This window comes from Nannospalax galili, unplaced genomic scaffold (assembly GCF_000622305.1).
Source record: "Nannospalax galili isolate Female #2095 unplaced genomic scaffold, S.galili_v1.0 scaffold162, whole genome shotgun sequence".
NCBI lineage: Eukaryota > Metazoa > Chordata > Mammalia > Rodentia > Spalacidae > Nannospalax > Nannospalax galili.
Genome location: NW_008350388.1, coordinates 967,656 through 983,458, shown reverse-complemented (window position 1 = coordinate 983,458; position 15,803 = coordinate 967,656). Strand labels below are relative to the sequence as shown.

At 41.3% G+C, this 15,803-nt stretch overlaps 1 protein-coding gene across 2 annotated transcripts in view; it reads right to left on the bottom strand.

The window, feature by feature from the left end:
• Positions 1–15,803, bottom strand: part of Ttc39c (tetratricopeptide repeat domain 39C) — a 109,000-nt gene that overhangs the window by 61,118 nt on the left and 32,079 nt on the right. Inside the window, exon 2 of one of the 2 annotated variants that reach the window (XM_008847618.2) lies at positions 2,055–2,103. In XM_008847618.2, coding sequence (XP_008845840.1) covers positions 2,055–2,103 — 49 coding nt within the window. Of the gene's footprint in view, positions 1–2,054; positions 2,104–15,803 lie in introns of those variants that run through there. The other variant, XM_029570694.1, reaches the window with a different exon arrangement.

Genomic DNA, 15,803 nt, shown 5'->3' with positions numbered 1-15,803 from the left:
CTCAGATGGCAGAGGCAAGAGGATCTCTGTGAGTTCAAGGTCAGCCTGGTATACATAGTGACTTTTAGGCCACCTGGGGCGACAGGGAGACCCTGTCTCAAAAAGACCAAAAGAAAGAAAAACAAAGAATATATACCTCTATTATGACAGCATGAGTAACAAATGTCCCTGCATTATGTTTATAGTCTTTTTATTATTAAACATAGAAACAACATTCTATATAATTTCTGATTGGTCTACTCAGTTCAGGTTTTATAACAGTGTTTCATTCAAAAACACTATTCATACATAAATAGATCCCTGGGTTCAAGAACGACACAGAAATGTTAGTTAAATAGCTGCCAGTAGGTACCCTCAGGAAATCAGTCTTCTAGGGATAGCCATGCCTGTGCATTCACCTGAGAGGAATTCATTTTACGTTTTCCATTGTCACTCCTCAATGTCCACTGAGCACCTGCAACTACTACCCAGTAGAACTGAGATTTTGTTCTTTCTTTTTTGAGGTAGGGTCTCATTTGCCTAGGATGGCTTCAAACTCACTACATAAACAAAGATGACTTTGAACTTCTGATCCTCCTGCCTACACCTCCCAAGTGTTGGGATTACAGACATGCATCACCACACCTGGTGAAGAAGACCTGCCATTTCTGACTTGAACAGGCATTAGGAGCAGGACAGCTCACTCTTGAGAGGACCCGGCGGATCTGCTGGTTCTAACTCTCCTTGGCATTCTAGGCTACCTTGGTATGACTCTACCCCACTTTTCCATTCTAGCCAAATCAGACCACAGTTCCCTTTGTGCCAGTCTCCTGGCCACATTCTCCTTCCACCTATCCTGTCAAGCTGCTATAAAATCTTAGCTTTCCTGAGACCACACTCTCCATCTCTCCTCACCACCTCACTCAGCCAGGACCCTCTGGTTCTGTCTCCATGGCCTCCTTGGATACTGTAATGGTTATTCTCAACTGTCAACTTGATGAGATCCTGAATCACTTGGGAGATGGGTCTCTGGGTATGCCTAGGGAGAACTGACTTGATTGGATTGAGGTGGGAAGACTTTCCCACTGGGGATGGCACCATTCCTAGGGCTTCGACCTGGACTGTGTGAACCAGAGAAAGGGAGCCAAGCACAAGCGCTCATTGCTCTCTCTTCCTTGACCGTGGATGCAATGTGACCAGCTGCCTCAAGCTCCTGCTGCAGTGACTTCCCAACCACAATGGACTGTTACTCCTTGACCTGTGAGCCCAAATAAGCCCTTTCTCCCTTAAGTAGCTTTTGTCAGAGTGTTTTACCACAGCAACAGGGAAAGTGATTAAGATCGGTACTAACACTACAGTCTTCACCTAGGACCATTTTCTTTTAGGTATAGAACTTGCATTCCTGCAAAGAGTAGGCCTTCATTTTTCTTGTTGTGGTATTAAGAGAAAATCAATAGCTTGATAAAAATGCAGCTCAGCGGACAGTGAGCTCAGTCAAGCTGTCTACAACACTCCACTGTCCGTCTCAATCTTGAATACAAATTCTCCCTCCCCTTTGGTCTTTACTCAGCATCTTTTGTTCTTTGTTACAGAATTCTGTGATTTTTAAAATGATGTATTTTAAAGTAGTTTGTGTGATGTTTCTGAAAAACAAAAGCATCCAACTTTCTATATTGAGCAATTGACTTAAAAACCTAACTGTAACCATTTCTTTAACTCCCTAACAGTAATATTGTAATACTTCAGCTCAGCTCATTCAACTGGTCTTTTGGGCTACTGTTACTCAATAATTTGAGACCTAACCTTTATTAACAAATGACCTTTCTCTTTCCCCAACACAGTTTCAGTTTTTGAAGGTCTTTCAATTATATTTTTATTCTAAAAAATACTGGCTGGGAAAAATATAACACTTAAAATGAGATATAAGCATTTTATTTTTTAAATTAGGGAAGAGTAGTTAATGAGCAAAAGTTTTAGTTTTCCTGTAACAGTAACTCTACTCAGCTGGTAGCCAATAACAGATATCAGTTCATATTTGTTTTCTTCACACTAATACCTCTTTTAATTTGACTTACCAAAAAACTGACAAAGCTGGCTCCAAAACTCATTAATGGACTATGATTTCTGTTAAGGAAAGAAACAAAATTATTTTATTATAAACCTTACATTAAAGGCATTTGGTGAAACAAGAAATTATATAATCACATTCATTGGATAGAAGTTAAGGTATGTAAACTGATTAAACTAAGAGCACAGCTGAAGAGGCAAGATGTTTCCTGCCTCTACCCATCAGGAGAGACTTCACCTGATTCTTCAAAGCAAGATAGATCAAAATCTTAAATTAGAACAGACTGCCTTAGTAAACTTTTAAATTGTGGCTATTTAAGGAGCTGACAGTAAATATAAAGATATTTTTAGAATAGAAGAAAAAGTTTCAGCACTGGGACAGAACTTTCAAACACTGTAGTAATGTTTTAAAAAGTCTCTCTTAGGCGGGCGTGGTGGCGCACGCCTTTAATCCCAGCACGTGGGAGGCAGAGGCAGGCAGATCTCTGTGAGTTCAAGGCCAGCCTGGTCTACATAGCGAGTTCCAGGACAGTTGGGGCTACAAGGAGACCCTGTCTCAAAAAAGACCAAATAAATAAATAAGTCTCTCTAGGCCGGGCGTGGTGGCGCACACCTTTAATCCCAGCACTCGGGTGGCAGAGGCAGGTGGATCCCTGTGAGTTCAAGGCAAGCCTGGTCCACATAGTGACTTCTCTAATCCTTTAAAGATTTTGTGGTTACCTCCTCAGAGGGAGGAATAAAAAAAAAAAAAAAAAAAAAAAAAAAAACCCTCTCTAAAAGCCAGTTGTTCCCCACTGTGACTGCCATTACCCAATCTTACAATAAGAAAAAGAAACCAAAATAACACCAGCTGAGTCAAAAGTACGACAATTTTAACTTCTTATTCAAATTTAAAATTTTTACAAAATCCAGATCTCTGTAAATTGTATTAAGAGGAAAACAAAGCTGTATCTTCTTAAATTTTTTTCCCAGTTTTTCACTATGAAAATATATGGCAACTATTAAAAAACAAAGGCATGTAACAACTTAGTCCATTCCCAACTAGAATTGTGTCCAAAATGAAAGATGTGTGTGTGTGTGTGTATGTGAGAGAGAGAGAGAGAGAGAGAGAGAGAGAGAGAGAGAGAGGAGAGAGAGAGAGAGAGAATGTGAGCCCCTATATATACACACCTCTGCCTGAGGAACACTCTATATGTGCATTTTTGTAAGCAATGCCAAATCTGTTCATGAAATAAAAACTGCGAGAGTCAAAACATCTGCACATCTACCTTTTCTCCTGGAGTGGGTGTATGTGTGAGGATGTGTCTATCGGGGAGAGGGAAGGAGATTTAGGACTAAACTTTTTTGGAAATGCTAACCCATTAGCACTTTATTTTTTCAATCCAGTTGATACCTACTCACATTCTAGAGTTAGCAACAAGTTGTTTATCCCCCCACTTAAACCAACATCAACAAATAAGAAACCCAACTCGCCTGTGAAGAATCACAAAGTAGCACTTAGACCCTGTAGCGGTTTTAATGAGAAGCGTATTTGAACACTTGGTCAGTTGGTGGTGCTGTTTGGGGAAGGTCATGGAACATTTAGGAGGTGTGGTCTTGCTGGAGGAAGCATGTCAAAGGGGGCAGGGCTTTCAGAGTTCATGGCCCTGCCCCACTTCCAGTTGCTCTTCCTGTGGGTGTGAGATGTGAGTTCTCAGCTGTCTGCTCCAGCTGCCTCCTGCCATGCCTCCCCCACTATGATGGACTCTTCTCCCTCTGGAACTATAAGCCAAATAAACTCTTCCTTCTACGAGTTGCCATGGCCATGTTCTTTTATAGCAACAGAAAAGTAACTAATACAGACCCCTAGCTTTAGCTGGGAGATCCATGTTATGGAACACTGTCCCCAAAACACACATTAGTTTTTCCCATTGTACAGCAATGTACAGACATGGCAAAGACCCCTAGATCCTGTATGTTGCTATCTGCACTCCATGAGCCTTATACAAAGCAGGTCTCAGCAGGCAGGAATCAGTGAGGGAGTGAGGACCCTGCTTTCAGGAGCAGATGTGTTTTAACCTAGTACTGATGACTCCAGCTTTCCCCATCCTTGCCTGCATGTCAACCCCCAAACCCCTTGAGAAATGAACTGGGCTAAGCCTGGAGCCATGTGCTGCTACTTTTGCTTCATGTTCTTGACTAAAAATAGCTTCCTGAGAGCCGTGGCAATTAATCATTCATGATACCTAGTCTTGCCCCTGTTACTTCACCTACCATCTCATCATTTAAGTGGAAAAAAAGATGTCAAAACCAGTCCAACGGGGACAGTTTCCTTCCTTGAGTTCCTGCCTATCACCTACACAGTATCTGTCTGGGTATACCGGGCACTAAAGACACCCTCCCTGGGGGTACAGGTGTCCTGTTGTCCCATCTGCACAGCACTTAGGGCTGAAGGGCTCAGTCTATCCAGGTTCATTTGCTCGGTCCACTCAGCTTTTAAACTTCGCATACTTCAAGTGATCCAACGTCAACTTACCTCATCTTAATTAATTCTGACCCATGAGCATGTCCCTACAAAAAAACCTGTCTTGGAGATTTGAAAATTTTCTTGCAGATATGAAGATGATTACCCAAAAACCAGGGCTTGCAAAGAAGATAGCAGGGCCCTGCTCAGTCTAAGACTGCTCATCTGAGGATCTAGAATGGTAGGATAACCTTGAACATTTGTTTGAAAATGTGTGTCTAGGGCTGGGAAGCAGCTACATTGGTAGAGTGCTTGCCTAGTATTCACTGGGCCCAGAGTTCAATTCCCAGCACCACACAAACCAGACGTTGTGGCCAACACTTGTAATCTCTGCCTACTGGAGGTGAAGTCAGGAGTTCAAGGTCATCTTCAATTACATAGTGAGTTTAAGGCCAGCCTAGGCTATATGAAACCTTGTTTCCAAAAATTAATTATTTCAAAAATTAAAAATGGGTGTCCCTAAAATAAGGGAGGGGAGAGAGAAGCAGCAGCAAAGATGAAGATGGATCTTTCTCACATATACGTTGTTTATAGATTAGACTTTGAGCCCATAATAATAATGATAATCATACCAAATGGAAATTTAATGTGCAACCCCTCAGAAACAAAAGTACAATGAATGTACCTACATGTAAATTCCAGTGGTAATGTAACCACACAGTGTAGAACTATTTTAAGTGACTCTGAAGCAGATTCACTTAACAGTATGTTCCTATTATGAAATATCCTCACAGAACCCCCGAAATGCTACCCCCCAAACCTAATATGCTTTCAGTGGCCATGTTCTTACTGGAAAAGTATGTACTGTTGTTCTAAGACTAGTGGGAATATATTTTTGTGACAAATCAAGAAGCAAGCATGTTGAAATGCAGGATCTTTTGGATAGGAAAAAGAATGAAATTATTTTTAAAATATTACAGTCCAGAAAGTCAAACTGCAAGAGTCAGTCCAAACTCATTGTATTTTTCAATCTTTAGCAAAGTACATATTCCCTAGCTCCATCCCCGAAAGGCCTAGAAACAATGTCCTCACAGCACTGTGCATGCCTAGCACTCCCTAGACTGAGGAAGCAATCATGCCCTGGCTGGTTCCAGGTCCCATGCAAGAACTAACCAAGAAGAAGCAGAGATGTATTGTTATAACAGAGAGTAAAGAAGCCTAAGAAAAAGCGGCCTTTGGAAGAGGTTCTCCATGAAGGGCATGCTGGTCCTCCATCTGCTGTGACCAGATACGTGACGGAAGCAACTCAAGGAAGAGGGGTTCATTCTCACAGTTTCAGAGGCTGTAAGCTCATCGTGATGGGGAAGGCATGGGAGTGGGAAGGACTCACAGTCCCACTCATCACATCTCAGCAGATCCGAACACAGAGAGTGACTAGAAGCAGGGCCAGAGTACAACTCTCATGGCCTAGGTCAGCTAGGAGGCCCTAGTTCTAAAGATTCCCAACCTCCTAAAACAGCCACCTGCTGGAAACCAAGCATTCAAACACCCAAGCCTGTGGGAAACATTTCACGTAACAGGATCCTAGGGGACCAATTCATATACTGAAAACTGTAAAGTTTAACAAGGCTTTGCCCTGCCTATTCCCTAGAAGCTCAGAGGAACTAGTTGGTTGAGAAAGGGGAGAGTTTCTCTAATGAGAGAAATGGAGTCTCACCATTTTGGAGCAACTAATAAAGTATAGGCAATGATCATGAAGACGAAAAAGATATATTCAGCAGCACTGTGGGGACAGGATCAGCAAAATCCACAATTCCACAGGATAAAGATCCTAACTTTTTGTCCTCTGGCCACCATGCTGGCAAGCTATAGTCACACCTCCTTCCCATGCTCATCAAGTTGTTGAGGGGCGCGTGTGGGGGAGGGGCTAAGGCTATATAAGCTGAGAATGCCAGAAGGTTCCTCTCATTGTTTTCTATGGCTGTCTGGAAGTCACAGGATCTATATTTGAGTGTGAACTTTCCAATGCAGCCATAAATAGGGGGCACCCACTCCTCCGTAAATAAACCCCACACTACGCTCCATTAAAAAAAAAAAAGAAAATGATAGGTGTTTGGATAGATAGAAGAGCGGGATCTGACTAGACCGCAAGTAGATGGAGGATGAACTTGCACTGGGGAACGTCTGGGGACACTGACTTGACACAGTGGGCCTTAAACACCCAGGACAGAATATATGGGTTCCAGTGGGGGGCTATGGGAGGGTGCTGGTGGGGATGGGGCTATAAAGATGATTCAGATTATCTGAGATATTCTGTGTGAAATACAACAAAATTTGATAAAAACAAACTAAAAAAATTTCTAACTTCTACAATGAAGTATTATAAGGGGAAAAAAGAAGAACTTTTAAAACAAGACATAGAAATACAGAAACAAAAACAATTCCAAGACATAGAAAACAACACATATATATGCAGCCAGGAGTAGTGATGCATGCCTTTAATCCCAGCACTCGGGAGGCAGGACAGATGGATCTCTGTGAGTTACAGGTCAACCTGGTGTCTGTATAATGAGTTCTAAGCCAGCCAGAACTACATAGTGAGATCCTGTTAAAAGGGGGGGGGTGATTTATTGATTGAGATTGATTGAGAGATTTAGTATTTGTGGGAATGGCTTTCACAATATGGACATGCTCTGGACAAATGACTTTTATCTAACCTTGCAACCCAAAAGTTAATCTTATGTTTTGAGAGAATTTAACACTATCTCAGCTTGCTTATAATGCACGCCGATTGTACAAAGCCTTGGGGTTCCTCTTGTAGCCTAAAACACAATTTTAATCCCTCATGACCTTTCCTTGTCTTGACTCATAACTCTGTGTGTGTGTGTGTGTCTGTGTGTGTGTGTCTGTGTGTGTGTGTGTGTCTGTGTGTGTGTGTCTGTGTGTGTGTGTGTGTGTGTGTGTTGAATATCAAGGGCCGAATACAGTATATATTCACTGGAAGCTACACGATAATTATTCTCTTTGTGTCAGAAACAATGGTAGGATAAATTGATAGCTCTGTTTGTGGTTATGTGTGCTGTCCTAGGTGAGTAGGGGTCAGAAGGGATGAAATCCTCTGATAAAGATTCACTTTTCTTTCCCCATTTCACGCTGGATGTTTCAACAAGAAGAGAGTAGAAGGCCCTTGTTTGAAAGCATAGTTCAGAGAGAATTCTGAAGGAATTCAGAGCAGTTAGGGTCCCTCTTGGCTAAAGTGAATGCTGAGTCAGGCTGTTTTTATTCAGGCATCACTGTAAGCTGACATTGCCCTGTACCACTACACAGTACTGTAGAACATTAATTATCTAAGAATAAATCTAGTAAGGATAGAAAGTGCTCTGTACTCAAAACTCAGAACATTCCTAAGAGAAATTAAAGACTAAAATAACTGATTTTCAACAGTACTGTTCTTCACACTTTAGGCCAGACAAGGGTCAGATGATTCTTTGTTCTGGGGCTGTCCTGAACAATAAGCAGTGGTATAGATAAGACAAGGTTGTCTATAGCTTCGTAATTACTGAGACCATGATCTTTTGGAATTTGTCAGACCTTCAGCGCCAGATTGGGGCTACTGAGACATCCAGCCTTGTGGACTGAGCAACTACGGATTCTCAGCCTCTCCAGTGTGGTGCAGCCATTGTTGGACTACTCGGACTCTACCCTGTGAGCTAAGCTGATAAATCTCTATACATATACATTCATTCTACTGGTTCTGTTTCTTTGGAGAACCCTGACTAATACACTGCTCTTGTAGAGGATCTGAGTTTAGTTCCCAGCACCCAAGTCAGGTGGCTCACAACCAACCACCTGTATCTCTAGGTCCAGGGGAATATGTCACCCCTGGTCTCTGTAGACACCCACCCTCACATGCACATACCCCCACAAAGACATATACACATCCACATAATTAAAAATAAAACAAATCTTTAAAATAGTAAAACAATAAAAATAAAAAATAAAAATTGGGTGGAGGCTGGAGACATGGTTCAGCAGTCAAGAACACGGACTGCCCTTGCAGAAGATCAGAGTTCAATTTTCAGCACCTATGTTGGGCAGCTCACAACTATATATAACTCCAGCTCCAGGGGATCCAGATTCAATGTCCTTTTCTGGCCTCCATTGGCAACTGCATTCACATGTACAAACCCACATACAGATACAAACATATACACATAATTAAAATTAAAAATAAAATGTTTATGTATTTATTTTTGTTGTATTTGTATATGAGTGTATTGCTTACATGTGTTTAAGTGCACCCATGTCACACACTGCCCACAGAGAAGAAAAAAGTTATCAGATTCCCTGGAACTGGAGTTAGGACAGTTGTTAGTTGCCATGTGAGTGCTGGGATTTGAACCCAGGTCTTCTGCAAAAACAGCCAATGCTCTTAACTACTGAGCCATATCTCTAGCCACATAAAATAAAATGTTTTTAAAATGAGTCAAGGTCTAGACATTTCTTCAAAGACACACCAATGACAAATCAGCCTATGAACAACATTAACATCAGGGAATGCGAATCAAGACTGTGATAAGACATCACCTCACATCCATTCAGGTGGCCATTAACCAAGTAACAGGAAGTAAGCAGTGTTGATTATGGAGAAATGGGAGCTCTTACACTGGAACAACTGCTGGGTCTATAAAATGAGGTGGAGTGACTACACTAAAAACTACTGTTCAAAAAATTACGAATAAAATTAACCATACAATTTAGCAATCCCAGTTCTGACTACTCACCCCCAAATTGAAAGGAAGACTCATATATTTATTTGCACACCCACGTTCACAGTGGCATTATTCACAACAGCCAGAAGGAGGGAGAAATCTAAATACCCACTGATGATGTGTGGAAAAAATGGGGGATCCGTACACACAATGGAATACTACTCCACCTTCAAGAAGATAGACATCATGAAGCATGGATGAACTCTGAGGACATATACTACACTGAGACATGCCAGGCACAAAAAGACTATGATTCCATTTATATAAGACACCTGTAACAGTCAAATTCATCAAGAGGGAAAGGATAAGCTGGGTACTGGGGCTGAGGATGGGGAAGGAATGGGGAGTGTTTGTTTAAAGAGGACAAAGTTTTAGTTTTGCAAGAGGGAAGAATTCTGCAGGTGGTGCGCAAAATACTGTGAATGCATTTAACTACCAAACTGTACACTCAAAAATGGTGAAGATGATAAACAGCATGTTGTATGCAGTTTACTAAGGTTTAAAATTTTCTTCATAGGAACAGCTGATCTTCCTAAAACAAGGAACTCTAGATAGGCTGACTAGATTCAGCAGATGGACAAGCACTGGGGAATGGCTGGGGTGCCAACAACACAGTGGACAGTAACAGGGATGACAGAGTATATGGGTTCCAATGTGTGGAAGGGGGGAGGCTACAGGAGGGTGCCATTTGGGAAGTGGGTATATAGGTCAATAAGATTGTGTGGGATGTTCTGTATGATATACGTATACACACACAAAAAAAATCAACAAATTGAAGAAAAGTCTTATATTTGAGGAGGAAGCTAAAAATGTACTTCATGTTAAACAGTAGAGGTGATAAACATTACCAGTGAAATCTACCTGATGACTTTATATCCATACTCAAGTAACTAAGGATCCAAGTGTAACCAACTGTGACTAGTAATAACTAGATACATAGAGATTAAAGACACATGTGCAAACATCTAAGTGTCAGTAGCATTAAAAATGTAGGAAACAACATATTTTAAAATGAAATGGAGATCTTCTTTAAAGGGTAAAAACTCATTCAATTTTATGTCTTACAGGGTTTATACTGAGTTCAATATTGTATAACTGTATTAATTCAACTGTGAACCTAAAAATTTACAGCCACTTTTGAAAGAGATGTATCCTTGCTCTGGAATGTGTTACTGAATATGTTAAAGCTGTAATGAAATGCTTCTTCTAATCATGTGGCTATTAAATAATATTTTAAAAAATTAAATTAAAATAAAAAAATTTCTTCATAGAACAACCACAAAAAAGCAAATGATTTGCACTAGAATAAATACATCACAGAGTAAGCAGATGAGAGCTGGGCGGGGTGCTGCATACCTGTTTAATTCCAGCCCTGGGAGGCAGACTCAGGAGGGTCAGGAGTTAAAGTCATCCTCAGCTACACTGTAAGTTTGAGATTAGCCTGAACTACTTCAGACTATGTCTAAATAAGTAAATAAAATAAAAGGATGGGATATTTTGACCAGAAAACATATATAATATACTTTTTTTTTTGTCTTTTTGATTCAGGGTCTCCCTATAGCCCCAGCTGTCCTAGAACTATGTAGACCAGGCTGGCCTTGAACTCACAGAGATCTGCCTGCCTCTGCCTCCTGAGTGCTGGGACTACAGGCATGCGCCACCACACCCGGCCATAATATACTTCATGTAGAAACAAAAGTTTTCTGTAGTACTATGTTCCAAGTTATGTGTAGAACAAAAAATGAAAATATTTGTTTTGAGGGTAATGAGGTTAAGGGTTTTTTTTTTCAATGAAAGTGTGTATATGTGGAGAGGATGAACAGCCAAGACTACAAAGCTCTCATAGGCAATTGTTTTCATACTGTGCCTGTGGCCATTCCCTACATTCACACCCCTTCCAGAAAGACAATAAAACACATGTCAATTTACTTATGCCAAACACTCCCCAACAAAGGCAGAGGCAGCAGATCTCTGTGAATCTGAGGCCAGCCCAGTCTACATAGTGTATTCCAGACCAGCCAGGGACACATAGTGAGACCCTGTCTCAAAAAATGAAAACAAAAACCAACCAACCGAACACTCCCTGAGATTCAATCTAATTTCTCCCTGGAAGAGATTATCCACCAAGCAGAATAATGGGCTGATTCAGCAGCAAACAGTCAAATTGTGCTGCATGGGGGTGAGTTGTGCATTTAGTGCAAGCTGAGGTTCAATTTCTAAAGAAGTGAAGAGAAAGTCTGGCGTGAGGTCCACCCAAGACACTCTCTGATGTTTTTCTAAAAACAAATGATTTGGGGACTGCTTTCTATATTAGCCACAAGGCAATATAAGTAAAATTTTTATGTATCCCCTTCAAAATAAGGGAGGGAAGGAGGGAGGGAGGGAGAGAGGGAAGGAGGAAAGAAGGGAGGGAAGGAAGAAGGGAGGGAGAGAAGAAGGGAGGGAGGCAGTGGAGGGAGTGACAGCAACCAGTAAGCTATTAGTTTAACAAACAGAACCATACATTTTCTTGTGATTTCATCTAGGTCTCATCTTAAACAAAGCATCCATTTTAAAAAGTAAAATAGCCCTTCTATAGGGCTGACTCCATGCCATTGTCAAGAAAAATAATAAATAAAAGGCTAGTATGGTAAGGAATTTGATGAGGTCAGAGTTAAAAGCTAAAAACTGATCTGCTTGAACTGTGTGAAAGTCAGTACTAAACAGAGAAAGTCTCGAAATGTCAGTGTCATGAAGACTGGGGCTGGACCATAACCCCCAAATGGCTGGCATTCACGTTTCTTGCCTGTGGATTCAAACTTGTACCATCCTGTATCTCAAGTTCTCTAACTGCAGTACACTGTGGTGACAATCAATAGGTACATTAACTGGATACTTCCACAAGGAATTATGTTTTCCAAATACATTGAACACAGGAAACTGTTACAGTGAGCTACACGGGGGTCTTAATTTGAAAATGAAGCATTAATAAGGGAAGGAATGTTGGACTGTCGAAGAGCACAGAAGCTCTTATAGCTCACTGGCTAAACAGACTGCAAGATTCCTCTCAATTCATATTGTGATAGCAAGGAGACATCTCCAGCACAGCCATTTAACAGAAGTTTCCTAAAGAGAGCATCTTCCATACGTGGAAAAAGAAGCAGTGGTTACAAAGTGATAAATGGAAAACTCCAGGCCAGGGAGTGGGCAGGATGTTCCTGACAGGTTTAAGAAAGTATGATTAGGGCTTATCATTGCCCGGGTGGAAGAAAGGCCTCCAGAGAAGACTAAAGAAAGGCAGCTGAGGGGCTTCAGAGATGGTTCAGTGGTTAAGGGCACAGGCTTAATCTGTGCTCTTGCAGGGGACAGGAGTTTGATTCCCAGGACCCACATGATGGCTTACAATTGTCCATAATTCCAGTTCCAGGTACTCTGATGCCCTCATCTGGTTTCCCTGGGCACTGCACTCACATGGACCATATAGACACACAGGCAAATATACACATAAAAAATATTTTTAAAAAAAAGAATGGCAGTTGAACATTACTAATGCAGCTCAAGGTCTCTAACTTCAGCCTGGAGTTTAGCAGAAACATTGCTTACATCCTTCACCAACCATTTTCAGGATCCAAAGTATTGGACCCTTGGACTATCGAATATGCCAGTGAAATGACTCAGCACTTAAGGTGCTTGTCACCAAGCCTGACAGCTTGAGTTCTATCCCCTGGACCCACAAGGTCTAAAGAAAGAACCAATTCCCAAAGTTGTCCTCTGACTTCCACATGCACATTGTGATATACCCTTCTACCCTCAACACACAATACATAAATAAATGTAATAATAATAATAAAAAACTCCTGGCCAAAAGCTAAAGAAAAGCACCCTGATCCCTCCTATGGTGGCTAACAATACAATGTTCCCTTAAAGGAATTTTCCTAACTTAATTTGTAATAGAAAAATATTCAAGGAGAAACATCTAGTTTATTCTGAATGTGTCTTGGTTTAAAAGCATTTTGAATATTTCCTTTATGTATTAGCATCTATAAAGCTTTCATACACAACCAGGTATCATCTGAGGAATGCTGCTTTTGAATCCTGCTATGAATCAGCTTATACAATAAAATTCATTGTCTATGGCTCTCCTAAAATGTTAAATCATTTTTATGATAATTTTATTGGTTTCCATTCATTAAGTCTCATCTCCTCAACAGGACTTAAAGAAACAGTTGTACAGCCTAATGCTGAAGCCTGTGTACTCCACTGTCTGACCCGCTGAGCATCTACAATCAAGTTCCAAAGAAGGGTTAAATGTCAGCTCCAGGGCTGGAGATGTAGCTGGAGATCTGGCAGTGCTTGTCTAACACATAGGTCTCCAGCATCACACAGGCTAGGCTTGATGCTTCTCCTAGCTTGCTTCTCTGATGCTGTGATGAACACTGACCAAAAGCAAAGTGGGGAGGAAGGGTTGATTTGACTTAAAGCTCATAGTTAAGCCAAGGCAGGAACTCAAGGTGGGAACCTGAAGGTAGGAACTAAGGCAGAGATCACAGAAAAACATTGCTTACTGGCTTGTTCCCCCTGCTTCCTCAGCAACTTTTCTTACATATCCCAGGCCTACCCACCTGCCCAGAAATGTTACTAGTCACAGTGAGCTGAGCCCTCCAACATCAATCAGCAGTTAAAAAAAAATGCCTCATAAATATGGCCAGTCCCATGGGGAAAATTTCTTAGTTGAGGTTCCATCTTCCCAGGTGACTCTAGTTTGTGTCAAGTTGACAAAAACTAACCAGTACAGTGGTATAAGCCTACAATTCCAGCATTCAGGAAGAGGAGGCAGAGAATCAGAAGTTCAAGGTTATCCTTGGGTACACAGCTAGTTGGAGGACAGATTGGGATATACAAGACCTGTCTCAAAAATAAAAATTAAAATTAAATGATGTTGATTCTATCCAAGCCTAATGATTAGGAAGATGATTAAGAAAGCAGGCCATATACCACTGGGAGAGATGAGTTATCAACTGACTTACCCGGCAGTTGGTGGAACCTGGATGCTAGAATACCAATCTGCCAGGCAAATGTGCCCATGGGTGCAGGAGTGGCATGACTGTTAAGGGGATAACCAAGCACTGTCTGACTAGAACTAAGCCTGCTCCACAGGAGGTAATTCAAGCCTGGTACTTTAAACCTGGTGCCCAACTCTGGGGAGGTCACAGGTCCTAATGGGGCATTTACTACTGCTGTTTTACTAAATGGATATGTTGTCAAACTGCTTTCTAAATATTTCTGTTTATACCCATAGATTAGTGTTTCTCTCAAACCTGGTCAGAAAAGCTTCCTCTTTGCAATGGGCAGCAGTCAATGCAGTGACTCATAACCTGTCAGAGTGCTAAGAATAAGTGACCACTGAACACTCAGCCTAAATGGGACATTTTTTATCAACACCTCCCTGCACACACACACACACACACACACACACACACACACACACACGGCTCGGGGGAACATTGTGGAAGAAGAGGAGGAAAGAATGTAAGAGGCATAAGATGGGGAGGAGTGCTGTGAAATGCCATGCTCTGGATACAACAAAGCTATTATACTCATGAACTCACAGGAGCTATTGTTACCTGCCTAGATCGAGCCAGTTAACATTCTAGTATGGATGAGGGAGAGACTAGCTGAGGAGGGATTGGCTCTCTGTGGCTGCTGAGGGACAGGAAGTCATTTTTCTTCAAGGGTGTGGCCACTAGTAGGCTGCAGCTGCTCTGGTGGATGGCCTCACACCCATGAACATATGGGATGCATTAACTGAACTCGGGGGTTATCTTTTAAAAAGACAACATGAAGATGAGAGGGAGATGTGTTGGAATGGTCCCTGGGGAGTACGGGGGGGGGGGAGGAAGGGGCGAATATGATCCAGATACACATGTATGAAATTGTCAAAAATAAAAAGTATTCATATAAAAAAGAAATCAAGTCAAACATAAGCAATTCCCTATCAATGTCAAAGAAACTAATATATAGTTTCCTAGATTATGCTTTTCCTTCATCAACAAAGTTGAAAACTATGTATTTTAAAAATACTTAAATGGAGGGTCAGAGGGATAGCGCAGCCATTAAAGGCTAAGGCTAACAACCAAAACGTTAAAATATTTAAATGGTTTTAAAAATATTTCATTATTATTTTATTTGTAGGAGCGTACTCTCTGCATGTATGTAAATGCACCTGTGTTGTGCAATGCCTACAGAGGTCAGAAGAAGGCACTGGAGCCTCTGGAACTGGAGTTATAAATGGTTGTTAGCTGCTGGGAATTGAACCTGAGCCCTCTGCAAGAGCAGTCAGTGCCCTTACAACTAAACCAACTCTCCAACCTCCTTAAATGTTTTTTAAAGCAACAAAAATAATTGAATTATAAAATTGCAGGTCTAGTCATGACCAAATGTTGCTAACATTCCTTCTTGAGCAAAGATGTAAATGAGGTTGACCCCTTTTCCCAAGGTCTCAGTGACAAAGAGGTAAGATTCCACTAAACTAATGAGTTTGTGGGGGCTTACTTACAGAGCAC